This window comes from Electrophorus electricus, chromosome 17 (genome assembly GCF_041902795.1).
Source record: "Electrophorus electricus isolate QZ-2024a chromosome 17, ASM4190279v1, whole genome shotgun sequence".
NCBI classification, from domain to species: domain Eukaryota; kingdom Metazoa; phylum Chordata; class Actinopteri; order Gymnotiformes; family Gymnotidae; genus Electrophorus; species Electrophorus electricus.
Window position 1 is genome coordinate 637976 of NC_137513.1, and position 25959 is coordinate 663934.

The 25959-nt window shown below is 42.9% G+C and overlaps 1 protein-coding gene across 10 annotated transcripts; it reads right to left on the reverse strand.

Annotated features, from left to right (window-relative positions):
• Positions 1 to 25829, reverse strand: dnhd1 (dynein heavy chain domain 1). 10 transcript variants are annotated; one of them, XM_081700075.1, is made up of 43 exons: positions 25651 to 25829; positions 24785 to 25274; positions 24514 to 24699; positions 23998 to 24201; positions 23700 to 23810; positions 23303 to 23459; positions 22499 to 22750; positions 21616 to 21759; positions 21353 to 21467; positions 20944 to 21176; positions 20089 to 20332; positions 19835 to 19992; positions 19619 to 19744; positions 19254 to 19491; positions 19041 to 19168; positions 18751 to 18949; positions 16653 to 16744; positions 16327 to 16540; positions 15915 to 16040; positions 15520 to 15617; positions 12090 to 15258; positions 11790 to 11910; positions 11506 to 11698; positions 10647 to 10929; positions 8746 to 10528; positions 8276 to 8496; positions 7988 to 8171; positions 7738 to 7840; positions 6680 to 6829; positions 6403 to 6594; positions 5837 to 6268; positions 5328 to 5742; positions 5139 to 5237; positions 4857 to 5033; positions 4500 to 4678; positions 3295 to 4302; positions 2996 to 3176; positions 2766 to 2891; positions 2234 to 2459; positions 2062 to 2153; positions 1531 to 1680; positions 820 to 1433; positions 1 to 396 (listed from the first exon to the last, which is right to left on the reverse strand). In XM_081700075.1, the coding sequence occupies exons 2-43, from the start codon at positions 25153 to 25155 to the stop codon at positions 1 to 3; spliced, it is 13890 nt and encodes a 4629-aa protein (XP_081556201.1). In that variant the 5' UTR covers positions 25156 to 25274; positions 25651 to 25829. The 10 variants fall into 10 exon arrangements, with proteins under 10 accessions (XP_081556201.1, XP_081556203.1, XP_081556199.1 ...); XM_081700077.1 differs by having other exon boundaries at positions 2996 to 3134; positions 5139 to 5249; XM_081700073.1 differs by having other exon boundaries at positions 2996 to 3173; positions 5139 to 5249.
• Between the last annotated feature and the right edge of the window lie 130 nt (positions 25830 to 25959).

Genomic DNA, 25959 nt, shown 5'->3' on the forward strand with positions numbered 1-25959 from the left:
TCAGCATGAGAGTTCCTTTTCTTTGAGTGTACTGACTAGCCTAACCCTTCTGAGAGTGCATAGTGCTGGATCTAGTTTTGTTTTGAGTGGAATGTGAGTGACTATGTTTTCCTCAGAGAGGCTCCAGCCTCCATCCTTGTTCTGGCTGTGAACGTACAGGGGACAGTTATAGAGCTGCATGGAGGATGAACTGGTGTGTAGATTGTCAGGAGAGCTGAGGTGTTCGTCCCTCACCAGAGCCCTGACCCAGAGAAGTGGAAGGGCACAGGGGTTGGGGGACAGAGTGGCGTGCAGAGCCCTGAGCCTCGTGTCCCACAGTGCTCCATGTAGCTCCAGTCCACAAAGGTAGATGCCATCTGAAGAGACAGAGGACGGAACCGCTGCAGCCTCTAAGACCTGAGGGAGGAAATGGAACAAAGACGGGTTTCCTGTTTTATACTAAACACCAGTCAGCTGTTGTTGAGTTTCCTTTCAACTCCTTCACTTGCATATTACATTCACTTTTCATAAAAACATTTCATAGGTCAGTGGAAAAGAATCCTTACTTAATTATAAGAGACATGTATGCTGTGTAGTTTTGTAGATTGTACTTGAATATGACTAAATTGTAAACAACCACCACAACAGTGTCTACTTCAGCAAGGTATACAGCAATGTTTACGAGTGGGGAAACTTACAGAATGTGGATGTATATATAGAGTGAGCAGTAGGACTTGCACAGTTGTGACAGCTATGTAAAAAAAAAAAAAAAGGCCCTGCCAAATTGTATATCAGAGTGAAACTGAATTTTGTTTAGTTTCTTTAAAATGGGTTATTTACCTGGAAGTGCAGGGACACGTGGCTGGCGTCTCTGTGTTTGTTACAGATGGTCTCCCTGATCAGGGATGCCAGAAAGCCCCGAGGGTTAGTGAAGGCAGATAAACAGTAGGTTTGAGGTGAACTGTTAGAACCCTGCTGCCGATACATCCTGAGCAGGTCTGCTCGAATCTCTAACTCTGAAATGGTGTATGGAGAAGCAGAAAGGTCTTGAGAAGGCTGAGAAACTCCCTCGAGCACCGAGGACAGTGTTTCTCTAAGGAGATTCCACTCCGTCTGGAGAAATGCGGGCAGAGGCCCCAGCCATGCTGTGCCCTCAGCCACAGCGTGGCTCTCCGCCTGGCCTCCCATCTGCTCTCGTAATGCCCACAGCCTTCCCAAAGTCCTCCTGTAGTCAGAGAGCTCTTCAGCATGATTTAGGTCATCAGCATGACGTCTGGTGCTTTGGGACTTAAGAAGCAGGACGCAGAGTGTGCGACCTTTCTCCTTCTGCATTGCACTGCTCATTCCTTCACTGAAACCCAGCGCCTGAGCTTCAGTGATGTTCAGGGTGTTCAGTGTGGTCAGAACACAGTGCTCCAGACCTCGGAGAACGTCCTCCTCATATAAATATGCATCTAGAAGAAGCACATTAAACTCAGCTGAATGTTTCAGCTCAGAGGACGTTAGACACCTGTTCGTTTACTACAGGCAGAAGTTGCTGTGTTTGCATACCAGAATGTGCTGTCATGTTGAGGGTTTCTGCAAGTGTGTGAGGTCCACTTCCCCACAAAGGAGCTGGTGGTTGGAGAGAGAGTCTGCAAACTGCTTTCACAGCCTCCAAGTCTCCAGAGTCTGACACATGACCACCATGCGTCAGGGAAGCTGTGGGGACATTAGCCCAGAAAACCAAGCTCAAACTACCAGGCTATGGCCAAGAATTAATGACTGTAAAAGTCCCATTTTCTTTTTGTTATAATCAATGATTTTAGTGGGCTATTTTTCAAAAACAAATTAAGTAACCACCCATTTCATTAGTAACACCTATCTTACATGTATTGTTTGTGCGCACCACTTCAGGTGCAAGTTTGCCTAACTGAAACATGACGAACAAGATCCTGTTTTGAAACAAATGTCAGGTGGAATATAAGCAGAACAACTGATAACATTTCAAGAAACAAATCTGTATTTCTTTTGTAACCGAAGACCACAGAATACCTCTGTAATAGCATCAGAAGACAAGCAGACCGTCAGACAGTGCTGTACCTGCTATGTACTCCAGTGCTCCAGTGGGGTCAGTGCAGTGTCTGGCGATGTGCAGGTGGGCCTCTGCCAGGCTGTGCAGGTCCTCCTGGCTCCTGAGAAGAAGGCACACGCTAAGCTTGTTCACAAGGTCGTTCCTCTTCACTGATTTCGTATTTAGGAAGCGGTTTCTCACCAGTTATACATTTTTCCTTGTCCCAGACTCTTCAGTTTTTGCCTTTGCAGCAGCACAGAATGGAGGACGGCGCAGCGGAGAAGCGGCTCAGTGGTGCTGGTGCCACGCCGCGGGCAGGCGGCCAACCGAGCTGTGGCTAGAACTTGTCTAAGAGAGCAGCACAGCTCACTCTTCAGGTCCCAGTGGGAGTCGCATGCCAAGAACAGTGCATGAATCCTCACTATGGCTGAGGAGGAATTGTACAGAGGGCCTCAGTGTTTTATCCACATCTTAGTACGGTAGCGTGTAACAGCCCTGAGGAGGTGCTGTCTGCATCCAGAGAAGTCTGAGCTGTGGTCATTAATATTTCTAAGTGATTGGTTTCACTTGCAGTGAAACTCTTGTGATACCGACTACAACATTAAAAAAAAAAAAGCTATCAGGCCCGTACAGACTGCAGTGATAAATAGCAAACATCTGATCATCTCAATGCAGTCAGCTTTTAAACAAAGATCTTGCTGGAATGTCTGGGAAGTGTTAAATGGTAAAATACCTGGAACAGAAAGTGGATTGCGGCCTTTTGTTATAAACCACAGTCGGAAATCCGGATGCACCCGATTGTCAGCGGCATCTCGATCAGGAACGAGCCCCTGATCTGCACCCAGACCTGCCAGGTGCCCTCAGGTTCAAAAGTAAAAAAAAAAACATTTATGTATAACTGGTTCTACAGTTAAATAACTAGGGCTTAGGTTAGGACTCCGTGGCAGAGGGCAGCGTGCTCACCTCTCGTTGTGCAGGACAGCAGGTGTTTGAGCTGAGTGATCACTTCAGCATCCCAGTGATCAAGCAGGTGACAGTTGTTCAGGACCAGCCAATGGCCGGACTGAACCGCTGTGTCGAGAGCAGAGAGGACGGCATCTCTCTGGCACTCAGACCCAAAAGAAAGCACAGTCACCTTCACCTGCTGACCATTATCAGAAAGTTATCAATGATCATCACATATTTAAATAAAAACACAAACATCTTTCCATAATAAAAGGCAGATCAGGCTAACTGTGATCAAATGAAATGTAAGCTCTCACCCCTTTCCTATCTGCCTGGTACTGGGCGGCCTGTTTTATCCAGTGGAGAGGGTGGACGCATCCTAACCGATCTGTGCTCTGCCCAGGCAGGTGTACAATTATAGGGCCTTTGTTTCTGGACAAAACGCTGGAGAGCAAGTTCAGAGAGCAGCCGATGTGAGGACCGTCTGCCGTCCGTCCGTGCTGACAGGCTGCGAGGTCATCTGCCACCCCCGCCAGCCACTCCGGGAAGAGTGTCTTCCAGAGAATGGCGCGCTGTAACATTGTAAGGTGGGAATGTGACTGACACGGAACGGGTCCAACCACGGTGGATGAAGGAAAGTGCAGGTACTCCTGCCACTGCCTGGAGGAATTCCGCAGGGAGGAGACCAAACCACGGAAGGGTGAGGTTCTGTCCAGGAGACAGACTTCAGCATGGACGTGTGGCGATATCCAGTTTGGGAGCTCAGCGTCAGAACATTCAGTTGGTGGTGAAGCACATTGTGGGAATTTTATGCCACTGAATCCTTTGAGGAAAGTGACCCGTTCGGCCTCGGTGCAGCCCTCGTGCATGAGGGAGACAGACATGAGCAGCCTCAGTAGTTCTGCATGCTGCTGGAACAAACAGGGTCTGTACTGAGCAAGCAAGTGTGACACCACCCTGTGCGTAATCTCCGACACGACTACACTTGTCTCTGCCCCCTCCGCCCCCCTGCTGCTCCGGACATTCGGTCGACCCTTCAGGACTAAAGTTTGCCGCAAAGCGATCAAGAAGTCACGCAAGCGGAAGTTGTAGAAGGGTGAGAGGCGCTGGACCTCCTCCAGAGCCTTGTACAGTGCTGTGGCCACTGCTGCCCGCTGGTGGAAGCTGCTCAGCAGAGGTCTGTGACGATCGCGTTCCGCCGCCAGCCCTTCGAGCTGCGCCTGAAGTAGCAGCGAGGAGTTCTGACACACAGACACCTGCGGGAGGAACCCAGGGTCCTGCAGCAGCGGGGTGACTGACTTCAGGATGTACTGCATCAGAGACGCCTGAAATAGTCAAAAGTGATTGTTGAACCTGAATTGTACATCTTCAGATGAACCTCCTACATGCCATGGACCCATCACAGGGGCCACACTCTCATGTCACACTACTATAACTACACGGCATTCATATTTGTTTAATGTGTATTTTACTTTTTTACATTAAATTAAGTTGTTTCTAAATGTCATTTTTTTCATGATACCTCCTCTATTTGAAGCTTTTCCTGAAGTGTGTGTTTATCTCTCGTAGCCTGGCAATGCTGTACCCACAGGCCTGAACACTCAGACTGTAGTAGATCAGAGAGAATAACATCCCGGACTTGAGATGTGCTGAGAGACAGATCAATCACTTTAACCTTTTCCAGGATTAATGGATGAATCTCTACAAAAAAAGAGAATAAATGAAAACTGAAGTTCAACGATTCTGCCAAGACTGTGAGGTAGGTAAATGAATACATGAACAGACAACTAAATACATAACGGCTTATTCATTCAAAAAGCAGGAAGACTGCACAATCACATAAGTGTTCTGACTGATTTGGTTTCCATGTAGTTCTGACCGTCTAGAAGGGCATGTACTGGCAGAGGTGTGCTCAGGACCAGCCGGAATGCAGGGTGACATGCTGCAGTCGGACGGACCTTCTCAAGGAAGTGACTTCCAGCTGGCCGAGCTAGCATGCTGACAAGCTCTTTGGTGGGGACAGCCTGCTCTATGTGAGTAACCAGCACTCTCAGTCCTGACGGAGAGAGAAGCTAGCCAGAGAACCAGGAGCAATTGGACTGTCATTTGTAAATTAGTTCTGCAAGTGTAATGGAGAGCACTCGTAGCCTGGAATGCTAACCTGTCTTTGCCCCGTGTCTGAGTTTGTCAAGTAATTCCGGGTCATCTGCAGAAAGGACGAGCTCATAGTCATCTTCTTTATGAGAGCATCCATCTTCTCCTGGGAACAGCCCTAAAATGTCCTTAAAATTACAAAGGTTAGCCATTTAAGATGCTGGAGTGTAGTAGAGAATAAAAAGAGAGTAAACACCTTTCAGCAGCAGTGTGTGAGAACTGAGCTCTTCGTATTGCTGTGTGTGTGTCAGCAGTGCCCAGCAGTGAGCCCAGGGGGTGCTGTGGCCCATCAGCAGCAGCTTCAAGACCAGGTATGGATTTACACCCTGCACGGCACAGTGATCCAGTCCGACAGCACGAGCCAGGGCTCGCTGAAGATCTGGATCCACAGGGATCGGTTCAAAGAGGGAATCTGTAGAAGACTGTGCTCCACCAAACAGAGACGTTCGTGGGTCTTCTGGACTCAGGTTGATCTGTCCCGTAAGACACAGAGCCTGCCACTTTTCCAGTAACTCTAGTCGAATGTGGGGCTGAAACGGGCCCAAATAAGCCACGGCTGCAGCCACAATCAGCGCGTCACCTGAGAGGGTCTGGCTGTTCCTTTCTGTTTCCTGTACAGAATACAGAAATGTAGAAATGTAGATATATAATAAGAAATGTATTTGTTTATATATATAAAATAGAAAACTCGAGTTAGTTGGTTACCTTTAGGGCTGCGCTCCATTTCTCAGTAAAGAATCTCACTTGCTGGATGGCAGCAGTTGCCTCCTCCTCTTGACCTTTGACTTTATGCACCTGGGCTTCCAGCTCCTCCAGGTGGTTCTGGATGACCTCCCTCTGCTCCTCCATCTCCTCCAGCCTCTTGCGTGCCTCCTCCTCCTGCAGCCTGTCCTCTCGCAACCGTGCACGGCTCTCAGCCATGCTTCTGGCCAAACGCCTCTTCAGAGCTTTCTGTGGGGCCACGAGGCGCTGGACACTGGCGTACTGGTACACCGCTCGCACCCAGCAGCAGAGAGATTCACAGGCTCTGCTCACACTGTGCACTGCGCACCGCTGGAAGTTCGGGGACTGCACAATTTCGCTGAGCTTTTGAAGCATTTCATCGCTTACTTTTGAGCGATCAAAGAATTCCAATTCCTGATAAGAGTAGGAGTATAGGAAAAAATAACTCTTTAAAAATGAAGCTTTAAAACAAATCTTCCATGTTTTTTAACTTAAACCAAGTACTTTAACTGTCAAGGTTAAAGACGAGGTTTTCTTGCGCCTCTAACCTGTAGGAAACCGGGCTTCCCTAGAAGCTGTTTGCAGCTTTCCCAGTTGCATGGACGATCGAACAGCATGCATATAGAGTCCATGAGGATGACGACTCCATGAGGGGGCCGTCTGTAGTGTCGCACCTCATCCAGGTCAGACTGACTGAGGGACTGGATGGCTTTAAGGGCTGCCTGGTACAAAGGACTCACCTACATGGAACACAAGTCAGCCAATGGGAATCAAGCGTGCAGCACGTTAAAACAGCTCCAGTATGACACTGAACAGCAGTAGGACCTCTCTGAATGCTCCCTGGACTTGGTGTCCACCTTGTTCCAAGTGCTCTTCCAGATGAGATAGTTGACTCTCTTCCTGTAGACAGTACTGACGGGTTTGTTCACAGTGTCTGTGTTCTTCGGTCAAAGACCTTTGCAGTTGCTTTAGAGTCTGCACCAGAATGACATAAGGAGTGACACTGGTTCTGAACATAAAGTTCATTTACAGCTAAACTCTACTGTTTTGTGGCTTATCACCACTGAAGGAAGTTATACAGAAACAAAACCTTAAAATCAAGTACACCACAGTCCTTTAAAAAATGGACAGTGTCAGAATTTCATTTGTCTTGGTACCATATTTTATCACAATGTATTTGCAATTAAGAATTAGTCTGAAATGCTGACTGCCAGCAATGAACTGTTGTAGTGCTGTCTGTCAACACTATATGTATTTTATGTATGTATGTATGTATGTATGTATGTATGTATGTATGTATGTATGTCTGTCCATATTTTATGTATGCCTAGATTTGTTGAACCACAAAAGAATTATAGTCCTTTTATACAGTCCTCCTGTTTTATATTCACTCCATTCACTGATTAAAGCAGACTAAAGATCTAGAGTTGATTGTAGATGTGGCATCTGATTCTGGAGCCTATCTGGAATCGTTTTCTGTTACCTCTCAACATGAGACCTGAGTTATGACATTTGAAAATTTTATAACTACTGACCAACAAAGTAAAAAATTATTGGGTAAATTAAGAAGCAGGAGCACACTGTGGAGATCATCAACAGGAACCAGGTGGCAGGTGAAGAAGACCACAGTAAGTGATTAACAAATACTTTCAAATATGATATTTAAGGGCTCAAAAATGTTTGAACCAAAACTGCTCAATCTATAAAGATCCACTTTTCTCAAAACACTCCACATAAATTTTGTATGATAGCTTTCATAGCTTTTTTGTATAAACATTTTGGTATGAAATAAATAAATAATATTTTTAAGAGAATTACATTAATGCAAATCAAGGTATGTAAATGATGTGTGTGTAAAGGACACTCCACTGATCTTGTTCTACCTTTTGTGTGTTTTCATATTGGTCCTCTAGCCTGAGCACTTCTTTACTGTAAGTCTGTGCTGTCGCAATCATTTCCTTCACACGGGTCACAACTGTTGCTACCCTGAAACAGACCATCAAACAAGTAAAAAGACAAAATAAGAGTAGAATTTGATATTCATATATTTACCATTTTGGTGAATTCCACAAAGAAACTGCTATATAAAATAGTATTTAGCTCAAATACCAGTACTTGTACTTAGTAGCTCACCTGTTGGTGTTTCCTCTGCCCTCTTCACCAAGGTGGTCATAAAGATAGCAGAAGTACGCTATCAGCTCAATAAAGGTCTGAGGGCTGAATGGATGAATGTTGAGCAAGGAAGAAGCATATGCAGTGGCAGATGTGTGTATTCCAGCCATTGCCTGAGTAATACTCCCCACCAGGGTTGCATCAACTAAGAAGGAAAGAAAGAAAAAAAAAAACAAGCTTTATATGATAATGTACATTCACTTTCTTGCTAAAATGTATTGTAATTGCAGGACACATATCCCACCATACCTTTAATATCTATGTTTGTAATCTGAATCTGCCGAGAGGCAATTTCCACTAAAGTGTCAGAGCTCCACGGCTGGTACACCTCTACACAGCAGCACAGGGTTACTGCCTTGGTAATGTGTGCCACAGCACTGGCCAACTGTCCGGCTTGTCTTTCATATGCGACACGGTTGATAGGCACCAATAAAAACACATGTATATTTCTCTGGGCATTTGTGAAGCACCTACATAAAAGAAATGTATTGTATGTGAAATTTACTGTATAGCTTCTAACATATATCACCCCCAAAATTATGGGATGAAGAAACTTATGAGACCACAATGTTTAACATTTAAATTCATTAAACAGTCCTAATTAGAAAATGATAATATGCTACAAATGTTATTTTAACATAGTGCATTGGAGTCATGATGAAGTTCAAATTACAGTTCAAATTAATCTTTTTGAAATGAAATGGAAATGTATTCCTTACTTTTCAAGGACCTGGTCATACTTTAGATGACACTGTGTGTTGTTCACTAGGGTACCGGAATTTGGTACTTTCAGTTTTTCATCTGTGTAATGCCTGGGGAATGTTCCAGTATCCATGACCACCAGTAACTCATCCCTCACAGCCTGGCTAGTATCCTCATGGATCAGAAACACCACGTGTCCACCACATAGGCAGATGTGTCTCTCAGCCTCCTTCCACATCTCCTTTAACTTGCCCTCATTCCTGTGATGAACCTCAATTATTCTGTATCCTGTCAAATAGGCCGCAAGACGTACAGTACTCTTCCGGCCTGTTTTCTTTGCAGCTCTGAAGAGAACCCCATGTCCACCAGGAACAAGCAAGGCGCGTAATACGTGTGTGAGCTGACATACTCTCTGGTGATACACAGCATACGGCGCAGAGTTGCAGTTATCTCCTTCTTCTCTGTTTGCTACAATATGGGCCAGCTGCTGTACCAACACAGCCATGTCTCTCTCAAGGTACGCAAACTGGCATCGAAACTGGTGCTCTGCTATGGTTTTGCTGGGTCCACAAATGTCTGAGCTAAAGACAACATTGCGGATAGAAGAACCTGAATCTAGTAGCAGCTGCAGAAACATTTTGGAGGAGTCCTGAGGTTTTTTACAAGTTGGAACATCAGACTGATTCAGTACCTGCTGAGAAGCCATGCTTTGGTTCACTTTGGTGGAGGACCTCCACAGCTTGGTGTCTCTAGGAGAACTGGGAGGAATTTGAGGGTTACCTGTCACTGTGCTTGAGGCTGAATCATAGTCACTCTCTTCCTGTTTACGTCTGTTTGAAGAAGCAGAGCTATAACAGTCTTCTTCAGTCTCACTACTTGAAACGCTGTAGTCAGAGCTGTTCTCTTCCTCAGAACACCACTCTGATTTTTCCACCTGCTTTGAATGACTTTCTATGCCTTCAGCTATGGGGGATTCAACAGACTCCTTTCTAGATATCGTACTTTCCTCCATATCTTGTGGAACAGGCTTCAAATGTAGAGACTGACTTATGTGATCTGCTTTTCTGCTTTTTGACTGACATGCAGGGCTGGACAAGTCTTCTCTAGTTTGGCATTCAGTCACAATACTACTACCAAAATTCTCCTCAGACATCTGGGTCAGAATTGACACCAGTTTTTGGCATTCCTCGTCTGAGGACAAGCGATCACCAAACGTGCGGAAACACTCATGCATCCACAGACGGGCAATGGTGAGCACGTTTGCTGCAGGACCAAGAGATGTTGGAGCAAAGACAGGCAAAGCCGATGAAGTGAGGCTAAAATTCCTCTGGAGTAACTGCCGGGATTGCATCTTTGGATCCCAAAGACACATACCTTGGAATACTTTTTTAAGGTCATGTAGCGAAAAAACAAACTGGGAAGTGTGTGTAGAAAAGCGAAAAACTTTACGCACAGCAAGATATACACCAAAGGTTGCAGTAACAATGCGGTGTGTCAAATCTGTGATCCTTGGCATAGAAGGGAAGTTTTTCAGCCACTGTTGTAACTGTGTTGAATGGATAGAAAACAGAATCTCCAGAGTCATGCTAGGGAGTGCCAGGACTGTAAACAGCCTAGAGAGCCGTGGGGAAATCTGGTTGAACTTGCTGCTGTTTGGTCCAAGAGTACTGCAAGTGCTTAGATAACTAATCGCTCCAGAGCAGAACATCTTAAAGTGACAGCCATCTGAAGTCGGCACCCCGCCCCTTGAGATACACTGACGTAAGATCTCCAAAGTCATGGATGTCTTCCCATAAATGTCTGAACAGGAACAAAGATAGAGAGTCTGGTTAATTACATAATGGCAAAAGATCATTTTAAAGAAAAACAAAACAGCAAAATACTGCTTCAAGCAGAGGATGATCATTAATATACTTACCAAAAGGTGCTTCATGCAAGTCATCAAGAAACAGAACTAAACCAGGATACTGCATGATGGCTCCCAGAAAGTCTAGGCGAGCCTTCCGCCTGCCTATACTCTCCAGAAGACTTCGTAAATCAGCTGGGTGCAGCAGTGGGCTAACTGGTAGGTGCACATGTATTTTGGGGGGGGATAACAAAGATTTACCCAACTTCGTTTTGCCTGAACCTGTTTCTCCTACTAGTAGTACTGATTGATGGGCTTCCAACATGAGGTCCATGAGATATGCACATTTTCCATACTGTGTTGGGGAAAAAGATTTTACTATACAGGAATTATTTAATAAATATCAAAATTGAAATTATTGTTTCATATCTGCTAAAGTCCATAGATCATTCCATGCCAATGACACAACCAGATACAGCAAATCCTTAAATGAATATACTAATTGAAAATGGTCAGTCATCTACTTTATGTCAAAATAGTTAATAATCTACTTTATGTTCAAATGTTAAAAAAACCTGTTGTATAAAATAAAAATAAAGTTAATTTCTCAGATAAACATCTACAGACATATGATGACAACCAGGAAGGATCCTTATCCGTGTTTTTTGTGTTAAGTACTGCTACTGGGTTGACCAAGTTTCTAAAATATGACAAACAATTTTGCATTTAACCAACATGATGCGCTCCCCCCCCAAAAAAAAAACATAAATAGTGCCTTTTTTTTTTTTTAACCAGTTTTACCTTGTATGTTCTCCAAAATATGTGACAGACTGTGTCACAGATGTGTCACCAAGTAATATGACATGGAATGGCCCTTAGACAAATATTATATCATAAAGATGTGTTCACTATTGCACATGAACAGACAGACCTGTGGCACAGATGTATAGGAGTGCTTTGGACCCTTATTTCTGGTGAAGTCAACCACCCTGGTGGAATCTTCTAACATTGTATCAGCAAAGTTAAAGAAGTGCTCAAATACTGTGCCTTGAGTTGGAACTTCAATTTTGTAACGGCTCTCCAACAAGGCTTTTCGTGCAAGAAGATCAAATTGTGGCCAGTGTCTAAAACCAAGAAAATAACAAAATTTTCCTGGAAGCTTAAATACATTCTGCACTACAACTCCCATGAAACCTCTTCATTTTGAGCACTTACCTGGGATGCAGGTGTCCCCCAAAGCTCCAAATATAAGCAACAACAAAAAGGTTTCTGGCCTGTACCTCTGTGGAGGCAGACATGAGCCCTGGATCTTGCAAGGAAGGCTTGATACTGGTACCTAGATGAGAATTTACAAGTTCTAGATTATATTATTATAGTTTATAAATACACCTTTCCATGTAATAGCAGAAACTCACAAATCATGAACAAATTACTGAAAAATGCTAAAAAATCCTGTCTAGGAATAGACATTCAAGATTAAGTGAATTTAAAGGCATAACAGGTATTAAATTTTACCTCTTTCTGTAGTATGCTTAGATGCACATTTTAAGACACATCCCTTGCCAGACTCTGCCAGAAGAGCATGGAGGATCTTAATGAATGACGTTATTTCTTGCAAACCATCAGTGATCTTCAGACTTGATCTACTGGCTCCATGCCCATCCATGGGCATGACAGTGTTTAATTCATTGTGTCTAAGGAAATTCAGAGTGCTAGAGAAAAGATCTTCAGCTAAACAGCTCCACATTTTTAAAGTTCTTTGGTCCAGGGTGTGCTCCCTGTACAGAGAGTTCATCTCAGCTTTCCACGCTGCCTTCCACAGATACTTTCCAGAAACATACACCAGGCTGCACCACGTCAGTGCAGAGGGGTTTGCGTCTGCAAGACTGGTTGACTCTATGAGGAATTTGAGCACCTCTTGTGATGGATGAATATTCTCGCCTGATGAGAGGGAAACAAAGGGATTTTTGGGGTCACCCAGAGTACCCAAACAGTCAAACCATCTTGATTGGGTCAATGGTTCCCCATCCAGCACTAGCCATTTAACTCTTTGTATCTCAACATTCTTCTTCATTTTGGATAAAGCACTAACTGAAAAATCATGTTGTTCTGTATCCCTCAGTACTTTAGTGAAGGATCCGTCCCGCCATGACCCTGGTTGTTCATGGCATCCACCAAAAAGCTCCTCATCAGACAGAGCATTAGGAAATAATACCACAGTGTCAACAGAGCACCAACATGAAGTGGACAAAAGTTTGGGATCTGCAAAGCCTTCCTCAAATGCAGCATCTGCAGACTTTGCTGCAAGTCGTCGAAGTGCTCCTGCAAGAGCTTGATACAAAGTTGTTTTCCCACTACCTGGTGGCCCCACAAGCACAACTGCGTTAGAGAATCGTAGGGCCTGATGCAGAGTCACAGTGTTGTGAAGCAGTTGTGTGTCAGCACAACATCCTATTTTTTGCAACTCCTCTGTGATAGCATCTCTAAGGAGATTTTTTTCACTTGTTTCCATAAATGTTTGAAGAACTGGTAAGGATCTTGCAATTGGAAAGATTTCTTCAAAGATGGTGCGGAATTGTAAAGCTCTACTGTGCTTAGTGATGGCAGGCAATAAAATCAACATTATTCCTCTGATAACTGCCTGGTCTTCTCTTACAGAATGTACAATGGAGCAGTTACTGGTGTACTTATCAAGGGATGAACAGTGATCTTTCATTTCCTGTGGCAGTTGTTCAGATGCTTTGATAGGTATACAATCAGGTTTCTGTCCGTTCTGTCCATTGTCATCAGAACCTCTGTAAAGACATGTTCCAGAAGCATAGATTACTTTTTGGAGAAGAATAAGCCAGGAAGATTGAGCTCCACTAACAAAATCTGGAAGGCAAAATGAATCCTTGGCCAGACTAAAGAGAGAAATAAGTCGTCTGCTCATGCTCGCTGCTTGAGAAAATCCCATAGAAACCAGCAAAACCTCTGTAATGACGCTATAATCAGGTTGCATTAATGAAACCGATCTTGCAGCAGTTCGCAAGTTATCTGGTACTTCAGCTGAGTACCCATTTGATGAAATTATGACACAGCCATAGCTTAATTTGGCCCAAATATTTCTCCCTCCAAACAGCATTTTTTTTACTGTGTAAATGGGATCCCTGTCGAACTCCTGTGGTGAAAGCTTTTCCCTGTGACCATTAGGCTCCTGTAATTTCAGCTGTGCTTCTTCCTGAAATATTGATAGGCACTGATGAATGTCTGTCAAATGTTGCCCTAGAACAGATAACGTCCCCTGTTCCATTGAATCCACAGAATCAAGCACTAGCCAGGCTCCAGTTTGAAGAGCGCCAAGCAACATTTGGCAAATAAGTAAAGGACTCGTATTTGCACAGCATCCCAAGGTAATGACTTGCCGTCCCAGTCCCCATCCTAATTGCAGTACAGTATTTTCCTTACCAGACATGAGGGACCCAGTCATAAAGGCACATCTGTAACTGTTGAGGGCAAGAAGAATGCCCAAACAGGCTCGGTCTGCTGAAGGGGTATTCACAAAAACCCAGTTCTCAGGCCCTATATATTCATAGCCATAAGTCAACTTTGTCCCCAAGACATCAACATGAACAGAATGTTCGGTCCAGCTTGGGTCCTCGAGAGATAGGGGCAAACTGCTTTGACCTGATTTGTCAATGGCACTGTTGCGATACTTCATGATCCTCTTCCACTCAAAAGCAGATTCCAGGCCACCCTTTACTTCAGCAAGGACAGTAACCTGTTGAGAATGCTTAATGGTAAGTAAAACTAGGGCACGGAGTGCTGTCACTGTCCTCCTGGATGCCAGGGACATATCATATGAATTTGAAATGGTATCTCGTATAGTTTGGCACAGGGTTTGAAGTTTTGCTGCATTATGTGCTTTAATTTGTACCCACATGGTTGGAGCAGGGTTAAGAACAACCTTTTGGATTTCACTGCACCACAAGACCTCCTCTGCCACAAAAAGGCACTGCAGGGGATATTCAGAGATTAGCTGCAGAACAGATGGAGACTGTCTTTTGTCTTTATCTTCATGTGAAGGAACACAACCAAAACGTGTATCCTGTTTAAGCTCATTCTCTACTGGCTCAGGACAATGTCGAGCAACAGTGCATTTCAAGATCAGCTGTTTAATTGTTTGATGAAGCTTTGTCTCCAAATGACCAAGCCAAACCACAGGGATGTAATGAGGCTCCACTGAGCAGGTGAAGGGAACATGCTCCATTAGGGATCCATAAACACCCTTTACACTCATCTGGGTGTTGGACAGCTCTAGTTCACTCATTAGATCTGTCAAATCATGGCTGCCACTGTTGCCAACCTCGAGCCATCGCACTCCTCTGAAGCACTTACGCACCAGCGGCAGAAGAGAAGATGGTGTTAGGTTCAGGGAGAGAAGTTTGATTACCTCCCCATCACTCAGAAATCTCAGTCTGGGGAACTCCCCACGCAGTGAATCAAGAAGATGTAGCAACTGGCTGGAAATGTCCTCCATCACTTTGAGTCCTTCAATGAAAAGAAGGCGCAGATTTTTTCCATGGAAGTGACAATTTGTCTCTCTGGCCTTGTGCCCTCTAACAAAATTCAGCACATGTGGGTCACTTAATGTAACATGAATCATTTCACGAAATGTCTTGTCCACTGGGGAAAACTTCTCTAACTGCAATACAAGAATCAGATTAGGATCAGTAAACACTGAGACTTCTTGTTCAGACTATACAACAAGTAGTACACAGCTGAACAAGATTGCGTTTCTCCAAACTCCGATGTGCAAATATACAACATACATAAAGGTAAGTGCACGAGACAAGACATATTAGTCAGCATAGACAAGACATAGTATAAATTAAATACACAAGAAATATATTTTAAAAAATATATAGTATGTATTCTGTAAATTACCTTAAAGAAATAAACTTACCAAGTCCACATTTTGTGTGCTGACAAATGTTTCATGGAATATTTTGCTGAGGAAGACCCACTTCTTTTGGTATCTTTCAAAAAGGTCTAGTAGCTCCTCTATTATAAATGAAATATACACACACACATACATACATATATATATATATATATATATATATATATATATATATATATAAATATAAATGTAAATATAATTGATAAATAAATAAATACTACCCTACTGTCAACTAAAGATAGCAGGCGTTATATCGAAGAAGCCTTTTAAGCGTGTGTGTACATACGGAGCCTTTTAAGCGTGTGTACATGCGGAGCCTTTTAAGTGTGTGTGTGTATGTACGGAGCCTTTTAAGCGTGTGCATAGGTGCGGAGCCTTTTAAGCTTGCGCGTACGTACGGAGCTCTTGCATTATCTGCACCCAGTGTTCTGCCTCCTGCCTGAATTCAGCAGCATGTGGGGAAACCCGCATGCAGGAGAGAGTCATAACGCTGTCCTCAGTCTGGCACCGCAATGTGTCCAATCCTGACCACAAACAATCAAATAAGTAAAATAAAATAAGATTCACAATAAATAGCAAACTGTGCTTTTATTCTCTTATTGAATCAATTGTGGTCTGTATGTTTGTTAATGGATTGGGCTCATTTGCTGGTTGTGTGTGTGTGTGTGTGTGTGTGTGTGTGTATGGAGGCACTAAGCAGTTGCACAATAAAATTCACAGTGCACATCCTTGCGACCCAACATATACATCTTAAAATCTTAAATATGTAAATGAAGTATCATCTTGGGGTGCTTTGTTTCTCTTGTGTACCTATAATGGTGAACGTGCCACTGTCCCAGGAGTGCTGGTTTGAAACCAAGTCAGCGTCTGGCTTCTTCCGTGGAGCTTCACCCAGCGCTGGGCTGTTGTCGTGCCACAGGGTGAAGATGAGCTTGGCCAGCCTGAACGTGCTTCCTTCCCAGCACCGCTGCAGTCTGTGGAGCTCCCACTGCATGTCTGCCTCTGCCTGGGCATCGCTGCAGATCTACACAGGATACACACACACACACACACACACTCTGACGCTTTCACTCATGCAGCATGAATCATCTGTACCAGTTAAACTCCAGTCATAAACACTGTGGTTGTGTTGTCACCTTGGTGATATTATCGCGATGCTCCCATAGTCCTTTTGTCATAAGATCAGCCACAGTTAAATTCTGGTCTGGGACATAGAGTAAACCCATGCCTAGACCCAAAATATGATGTTAACAACATAATTAAGATATCGATTATTAAATATTTTTAAAATACAATATATACTGGCAGCAATTCTGTAATTTTTTGTAGCTAACGACTAGAATCAAATTCAGAAAATGTATTGTGTTACTCTGTAATATTTCTCACCAAAAACTCAATATTGAGCAACATTTTACAGTCAATAGTCTGGACACACCTGCTCTGTTTATATTCACTAATTTTTACATTTTAGAAAAAGTGAAAGCATCAAAATAATGACATATTTGATCACATATTTGATCATGCTGTATATAAAAGCAAATATTTTTATACCAGTAGATTCTGTCACAGTGCGCCAGGCACCCAGCTCAAGGGACAGGCCCACAGACACACACACAGACACAGACACAGACACACACACACTGCTGTGCTCTTTTGCTATTCTGTGAAGAATAAAACCTTTTAGCTCTCGTGTCTCGGTTGCTCCCTGACATTACAGCTTCCCTTTACTGTGATGACGCACACTCTGTTCTCTAACCAGTTTTTTGAGACAGCCATCTGAGATACTTTTCCATCAGTGGGAGAAATTCTCACACACACACAGAGAACTTGAGGACTGAAGGCCCCCCCTTTTGAGTCTTGGTTCCTCTCAAGGTTTCTTCCTCGTGCTCTAGGAGTTTTTCCTGGCCACTGTTGCCCTTGGCTTGCTCACTGGGGGCTTGGATTTGGACATTTGTAAAGTTGCTTTGTGTCAACATCTGTTGTAAAAATCACTATATAAATAAATTTGACTTTGACTTAATTTACAGTACCTATTTCTATGCATATACATTTTATTGTTTTGGATAATAATTAATATATAGGTTATTAACGTTCATTATTTATATTGGTTTGAAAAATATATGTAAACATAAACCATTAGATTAAAATGCCTTACAACTATAAAAACATACATTCATACATACCTGGTACTGTGTACCATAACATTCCTAATATATAATAATAATAATAATAATAATAATAATAATAATAATAATAAGATCACTCAGAACCTTATTTATTACTAATTCCTGCAAGAACATGTATATTATTGCTTTTACACTGATGTTTTACAATCTGGATCTTTGCACACTCACTGTGGAATCATGTTAAAACTTTAATGTCTGGCAATATGGATATTTTTATCTTATATTTCCTTTCAACTATTTAAAAAAAAAATCAAGCAGATATTATTTTTCTTCCAATGACTCAAACCACCCTAAGAAGTGATGGGACATCATCAGATTAATATAATTACACTTTACAGAGAAAAATGCCATATTCTGACATGCACCCACATATCTCAAGATGGCTAGTCTCAACACACAAGCTCTCCAGAGATGTTTTATTGGTTAATGTCATGATCAGTCCCTCCCAGTTTCCGTGTTCCATGTTTTCCCTGTCTTGTGTCTTTTTAGTTCCGTTCCATAGTTTTGTTTCCTCCTCCCCTCGTTTTATTTTCCATACCTGTCCCTCGTTTAGTTGATTGTATTTAAGCTCTGCCTTGTTCCCTTAGTTTTGGCTGATCATTGTGGTTGTTTATTGACTCTGTGTGTGTGCATTTATATTTGAACCATTATGTTTGGTAAGTTTGTACTCTGTGCCTTTGTGTTTCTTAGCCCCAAGTTTTCCTAGCATATTTTATTATAGCCTGCTTCCCATTTGCCTTCATATGTTTTTGTTTGTTAATCATGTATCCCCGTACTCTTTGTATTGGTAGTTTGACTCTGGACCATTATACTGACTCTAATTCTGGATTTGCCCTGAATAAATCTCGCTCTTCTCCGCACATGCGTCCGCCTCCTTACTGCTCACCGTTACAGTTAGAGAAGAGACTTTAATCCAACAGATGATAGGACATGTGCACTTAATGCTCCTTCTAGACCAGCCACTGGTAGACAAGAAGGTAAAAACGAAGCCTAAATGTGAGTTTCACATTCTCTGTCGGTTTCTGTTCTACAGCGCATGCAGCCTTACCCTTAAAAATGTTTGTCCAGTGTTTGTGTTTCACTGTAGGGTTGCTTAGTTTGGCTAACACCGACAGCTGCTGGTTGAAGCTCTCAAGAGTGTGCAAGGTCTCCTGAAGCACTGCATTGTGGGAGGTGATGACTTTTGCCAGTATGGCTGCCTGTTCAAGCCATTTAGTAACCTTCTCCTGGGATCTGGACACCACAAACTGCAAACGGATGTTTAGAGAAAATGCTACTACACTGTCCAAATTAAGGGGAAGCAGACATCTGTGGAGGCAGATAATGTGTGACACACACCTTGCTGAAAAGAAGGAGCTTCCATTCTCGAATCTGTGCACTGGACATAGTCAGCAGTTCCCAAAGCCCCATCTGAGCTTCAACAGTCTGTTTGGCTCTTGTCACAAACGTGAGATCTAATGGGTGTCCTAAGAGAGACAGAGATGACAGAAAAATCAATATGTGCAGAATCATAATCTGTGCCGTTTAAGTCCTGGCCCAGGAACACTTTACCTCTCAGACTCTTGCTGGTCCTGCTCAGATCATGCAGCTGTTTGCACATTCCTGTGAGGGTAGTACTCATTAGCCCAACAGTTGGTCCAGCTGTGGCCTTGCTGACCAGCTCCCGTACTTGCTCAGTGAGCGAGGAAAATGTGCTGTCCAGCATGTTCACCACGGATGGCAGCTGCCTGGTGACCATCTCTTCTGCTCTCTCCAGCAGAGGAACAAAGTGGTTCCACAAGTCATGTGTCTACAACAAACAAAGACAAATCCAACCAAACTATAAAATCTGTTCTTTGAAATCACAGAAACATCACAAATTTCTTGCTACTCCAATTTGCTCCCAACATTCAGTGATCATATTTAATTATGCCCACCTGTTCCACCAAGGGCTGTTTGCCTGGAGTTGAGCTTCTGCAGTTTAGCTGCACAATCTCCTGGAGGGAACAGATGAACTTTAGCTGTGCCTGCATATCCACTGACTTCTCCTTGTAGAATTTCACCTGAAAATAAAGACAAAGGTTTTATTAATTACCAGTAGCAACATAGAGTGTAACGGTCATGTGTAGTGACGGTCTAACCGGACCGTGTACCATGCCAATATAGTTTGTCTGTCCATTGAAGTCAGTGGGTTCTGATTTCAAGCTCTCAATAACTTTCTTCAGCTCAGATTTTAAGTTTTCTGAATGTAACTGCAGTTCCTCGGACAGAAACCTCAAAGCATCCTCCTCAATGGTGTTCAGCATGGGCTCTGTGACAACAAACAAACAAACAAACACTATTACAGAAGGTGTGCTGTGGAATATATGGACTTGTACAGTTATGAGGGCCCCTGTCACATACACACCTAGCTTCTCACGGATATGAGAGAGGTTGACAGTCAGAAGCTTGTTGGACGTGGTGAATGCAGGAGGCATAGACCGTACTCGCTCTATCCAGAGCTGAACCTTCTGCACATGCTCCTCATACTGAAGTGCAGACCACCCACGCATGCTCTCCAGAGAAGCTGGCCTCCACTGGCTGATAAAGAAATAGGTGTCCACCAACCAAGAATGGCTTTCACACAGCTGATGGATCTCTTGGAAGGCTTCCTAGATGAGAGGGTCACATGTGTAAGGACATGGAGCGATCAGGGGGTGGACGCATACGCTGAGAAGATCAAGATTTACTAAGGACAAATCCACAATCATTAGAAAGGTCCAGAGAGTGAAAACCAAAACAAGGACTGGAACTGGAATGGAGAAAATGAAACAATGACAAGACAGAGAAAGGAGGGAGACAGGGATGCGAGGAGTGGCCAACCGTGACAGTAAGTCAAACAAAGCAGTGATACAGACACAGCAGTGATACAGACACAGCAGTGATACAGACACAGCAGTGATACAGACACAGCAGTGATACAGACACAGCAGTGATACAGACACAGCAGTGATACAGACACAGCAGTGATACAGGTGCAATTAGACCTGCTGTAAGATATAGTTCCCCTCCCCATGTAATAACAGTCATTATTAACATTTGTATGATGTCTAAACACCAGGAAGCCACTTCAGTCACAAACTGCATGCTAATAAAGTCTCAGGTAAAAATGTCTCCAGGTAAAGACAAAAATCAAGTTAGATTTGAGCATTATGCCTTAACCTCACATTAACAGTGCCAATCAGTGATGTCTATTACACGACTGCCCCAGAGCAAACATTACCTGTGTGATTCTGGCCTGCTCTTTTTCTACTTCCTGTGTTCCAGCATGGAGCTGCAGGTGCCATTCCAGCTGTGTCCTGGAGAGGGCGCAGTACTGCATGTGCAGTCTCTTACCCTGCACTTGCAGAGAGATCCTTTTGGGCAACACCAATGTTGAGGTTGAAACAACACAAGGCTTCTTCAATGAGGAAATTCTCCCATCACTTGTTAGGAATGGTTCTGTTTTGTCAAACTCTGAAAAAGACATAATTAATCGAGACCTTTACACAGTTGATATAATGCATCTGAGAGATTATATGATGTATCGTTGCAGTGTAAAACATAGCTATTAATCTACTGATACTCATTTATAGCATAACAACCTATTACTGAAGAGTGACATGAAAAAGTAGGAATAAGAATGAAGTCACCTCCACCCAGAGGAACACTCGTGTTATACACCAGACCGGTGCTTGAAGTAATGTCTTGAAAACTAACAAACACTGACTCTTTAGAGTCTAACGAATCATTGCAGGAGTCAACCACCTATATGAAAAGAATCACACAATATCTCTTTTTAGTTTAACGGTCAGACGACCGTTAGCTCAGGTACAGCAGTATAATTTTAGGACAGGAACAGGTGCAGAACTGCTACCATTCCACCTTAGTACAGCGAGACAAGGTCTTCACCCACCTGCAGTACAGAGTCATGCACTGAGCACAGTGTCCCTCGTAGTGCCTCCTGGAACAGGTGCAGAGGTGGAAAGACAGTAAGCTGACTGTCCTCTCCGAATATCAGCTCTGCCTGGAACACACTGCCTACTGCCCCCTGTTCTCTCTGACAGGGGTAACAGGCAGACGAGCAACTTTAGTGTCATACAATTGATATGTCCTTTACTATGATATACAATTTTGTATATAGCATGACATTCCTATATTTTCACCACCTGTGGACCAGAGGAATGTATTCTTAACATGACACACTACAGTGTTGTGGAAGAATTGCCCTCTGAGTGTCATGTCTTCCACAAGAACACAATACTTAGGACTACAATACCCATAAACCACTTGTTTGTTCCCAGTCACCTGAGTCTCATTTTCCCTGATGTATTTCCCTATATAACACCTTGTGAAGTGTTGTTGAGCCTTTTGATTCTGAGCTGTTGTATCAACTCTGTCTTCTTGGATATTCTGCCTTTTGCCTGTTCCCCCTGGATTCTACTCTCTTGTCTGCCCCCATAGTGGTTTTTGGATAAACTACTGTGTTTTGGTTTGTTAACTCTGCCTGTTTTGACTAAATCTTTTGAAACCTCTGTGCAGTTAAAGCAAGCCTGTTTTACTGCAGTCAGCTCACTGTGCCATGTTACTTGACACTGTGAGACAGTGTGTGATTCCATACAGCAAAATGACAAAATGAATTTATTTCTTACATTTGAATTTGTGCAGTTTAATAAAGAAAAAGAAAGCTTTATCTAAACAGTCTAAACATATCTAAAACATAAACATATCTAAACATACCGATGCAGAAACCTGATTAAACTGAGTTTAATCTATCCAACACAGTGCAGGTGTCCTACCTTCAGCACTCTCGTGTGGAAGGCTGTTATCTCACGCCGACTGATAGTAACGAGTCCTTGAACAATCATGTGGTCCACAAGCGCAGCGAACCTTCCCAGCTTGTGCTGGACGCGGCCGGTCTGCTCAAGCTGCTGGCGTAGGCGGCGGGTGGAGGCCTGCTGGGTGTGCAGGGGCAGACCTCTCTGGCCCTGCGCAGACAGCTCCACCTGCTGATGTAGCTCCTGATATGCACTGTGGCTGAAATCCCGTACCTAACAGTGGATTGGTTGGCAAAGCTTGCTGAGTGGGTATCAGTGTTTTACTGTTTAGATGAACACTATAAAACAGCTCCACTGATCAAAGTTTTATTTAGTAGGCTACATTGGACACATGTAATAATACTTAACCCTGTGTGTATGTGTGTGTGTGTGTGTGTGTGTGTGTGTGTGTGTGTGTGTGTGTGTCCTTTTTAAAGTTATGACAACAAAGAAGTCGTTTTCCTGTTTCTTCACTTTCTCTGATCATGACATGCTAGGACATCACCATCTAGACATGAGCAATAACACGTCCAGAAAAGTGATGACATTTTAAGAAGAGAGAAAAGTCTGTAGCTTCTATACATGCAAAAGAAACAAGTGGTAAGAACATGTTTAATATGCATGCCATCACAAAGCTTAACTGGTTCAGAAACTGAAAATGACCAAACATGGTCACACATTTAGCTAACAAATGTAAAACCCTTTATACATTTAATACATTTAGGTGAGTTTGTAATGGCATAAGATCAAATAATGAACACCTACAATAATAATAGGGAATATTACCGTAGTGAGTATGAGAGAGCGGTAATGTAGGAATCGCTCTAAAAAACCTCGAGATTCTTGCGAGACTTTGGAGAGCCTGGTCTGGAACTCTAGAAGAGTAAATGTCCTGGACTCATCCTGGGGAATCCAGCACACTCTACTGAGCTCTTCAAGGAGTCTAGGAACAGGTACACGGGGCCTTGACTGATGCACTCAAATTAATACACAACTAATACAGTATCACACAGATGATACACTAACACTAACACTAACACTAACACTAATACACAACTATATATATATATATATATATATATATATATATATATATATATATATAAACTAATATGTTAACACTAACACAAAGTAGCACACCTCTTCTTAGGCAGCAACACTGCAAGGTTAAATGCCAACACACCTGTTGAAGTGAAGCAGTGCATGGCTGATCTGGGGCACTGCTATCAGCATGTGTGTGTGCAGGAGATCTCGCCTGCGTCGGAATGCAATCCGCCGAATGTTTCTGCGCCATCTGAACAGGGAAGTCAAGCAAAAAGAAGCTGCATAAGTTATGTTTAGATCTCATTTTTACACGTACACGAGTACATCTGATATAGAAGGCCCAGGATTCATGCATTTGCATGAATTAATCCCGTAATCCATAGGAATAGGAATAACATAGGAATAACAATAATTGATAAATTACGTTTTTCACTCACCGCATGAAGCCCTTGCGTAGTAGATAAGATCGGAAAAAAGGAATATCTCTCAGAGCTTTCCATAGAACTGCTTCCTGATACCAGCCAGCTAGAGACCAGACTCCAACGCTTTGACCATCCTGAATATGAGTAACAGAGGTGGGGGAAAAGATGTAGTGGTCTGGGCCTGCTTTGCTGGGTGGAACCACACACAGCTCGTATGGCCTGATATGTAAGAAAAGAAAAATACAACACAGAAAATAAAACCACCCATTAATCTGGTTATATATCATTTTGTCTAATTTAATGCAACACTGAAGAAAGAAGCTTCTGATATTCACTCTGAAAACAACAACTCTCTTGATTTCTATGATCTGTATATGTTTTATGCTCTTTATTATGTTGTGATCTCTCTTCAAATATTGATCAAATTTTACAGCACGATTGTCTCTCTGTTTGTAATGGAAGAAAGAGGCCATTTTTCTAAACTGTTAGATAGTCAGAGTCCAAACACTGGGGTATGTAAAGGTACGGGACCTGAAAGGACCATCTTCACAAGCCTTCAGGTGATAAAACTGCAGCTTTCCCAAATGTCTTTTCTTGGCAAAAAGGTGAAACACCTCAGTGCCTGTAAGAGGACCAGATTTTGCCCTCTTTACTTTCCCAGTTTTTGTTCCGTCCAACTCTGTGCATTTCTCTTTAGGGACATTCTTATCTGCAGGACTTAAACAAATACAAAACTTACCATATAAAATCACTGGAAATGTAAAAAGCAAATGTTGGAAAACGCATAGCCTAAATTTCTCACCTGGATCCTATTTCCTGTGGGTGTTTAATAACTTTGAAAGGAATGTCAGTGCCCAGAGCTGCAGCCGTAAGGCAGGGTCCCTCCATCCACGTGAACTGTCCTGTCGCCAGCTCTGGGCCAACTTTAGCCACTAACTGTGGCAACTGGACTACAGACAGGTCAGCGGGTTTTGATGCCAAAGGCTTGTTGGGAGTATGACCAGGCAGAGATTCGCCAGTGGATGCAGACAACATGTATTTCAGAGGCGGTAAAGCAGGAACAGAGACAGGATTACAGGCAATGTACATGTCATGGTCGTCCCTCCTGAGAGTTGAACCTTTTGTAGAGAACTCTGGTCGCAGCTTTGTACGGTCTCTTTTAGACGCAGACATAACTGTAGTCACAATCAGTCCATTCAAAGGGAGAAAAGGCGTATTATCATGACTAAAAGCAGGTAATCCACTATTTTCATCTCCATGTGATTAATATTACCCTATAGAGCATGCCGATCCTGCCAAGTAATGGGAATAAGGGACAGTAATTAGTTAGACTACTTATATAAAATAATCAGATAACATATTCAAATTTGTAGTACAGTGTGTGTGTGTGTGTGTGTGTGTGTGTGTGTGTGTGTGTGTGTGTGTGTGAAAATAATACCATTAGCTAGTTGGGTTATCTAATCTTTTTAACGGTAGCAAGCTTAGCATAATTAGCTACAAAGTTAGCTAGATCGCTAACAAGTTATGCTAAACTAGGGCATGAGGTTTACTAACGACACAAACTAAACCTTACCAACAAAGTACAAAATACAGAACAACACAATCTTTCACCACTAGAACACTATAAACGTTGCCGCTAAGTACAACAAAAAGCAAAGAAAAACTTACACCACTGGTTTATTTCTGTCACCTGGGGTACAAATCCCTGCAGTCTCGTTATTAGCTTAGCTTGCGTTTGTTGGGTGTCTCGTTTCCATGGTAACTACAGACCGTGTCACCAGGGCTTTCAAACCTTTTAAACTTGTTTCAAACAGTAGGAAGCGTGAAAAATTCTACAAAAATAGATAAAAGTACTGTATACTTTGGACACATTCAAAGCCGAATTTATTTTTTAACTCTTTTTAAATTCCAAAAATGCTCCCCAGGGGGCGCGCTGTCACTACAGTCGGAGAACGCTCATGCGCGCGTGCATTTTAA

Excerpts from the sequence above, each read along its gene's own strand:
- dnhd1 (XM_081700071.1), bottom strand. The coding sequence starts at position 25,155 with ATGTCTGCGTCTAAAAGAGACCGTACAAAGCTGCGACCAGAGTTCTCT. Across the intron at positions 8,172-8,275 it reads TACAAACATAGATATTAAAG|TTGATGCAACCCTGGTGGGG; the intron begins GTATGGTGGGAT and ends TTTCCTTCTTAG. Across the intron at positions 4,303-4,499 it reads AAAAGCTTCAAATAGAGGAG|GCGTCTCTGATGCAGTACAT; the intron begins GTATCATGAAAA and ends TGACTATTTCAG.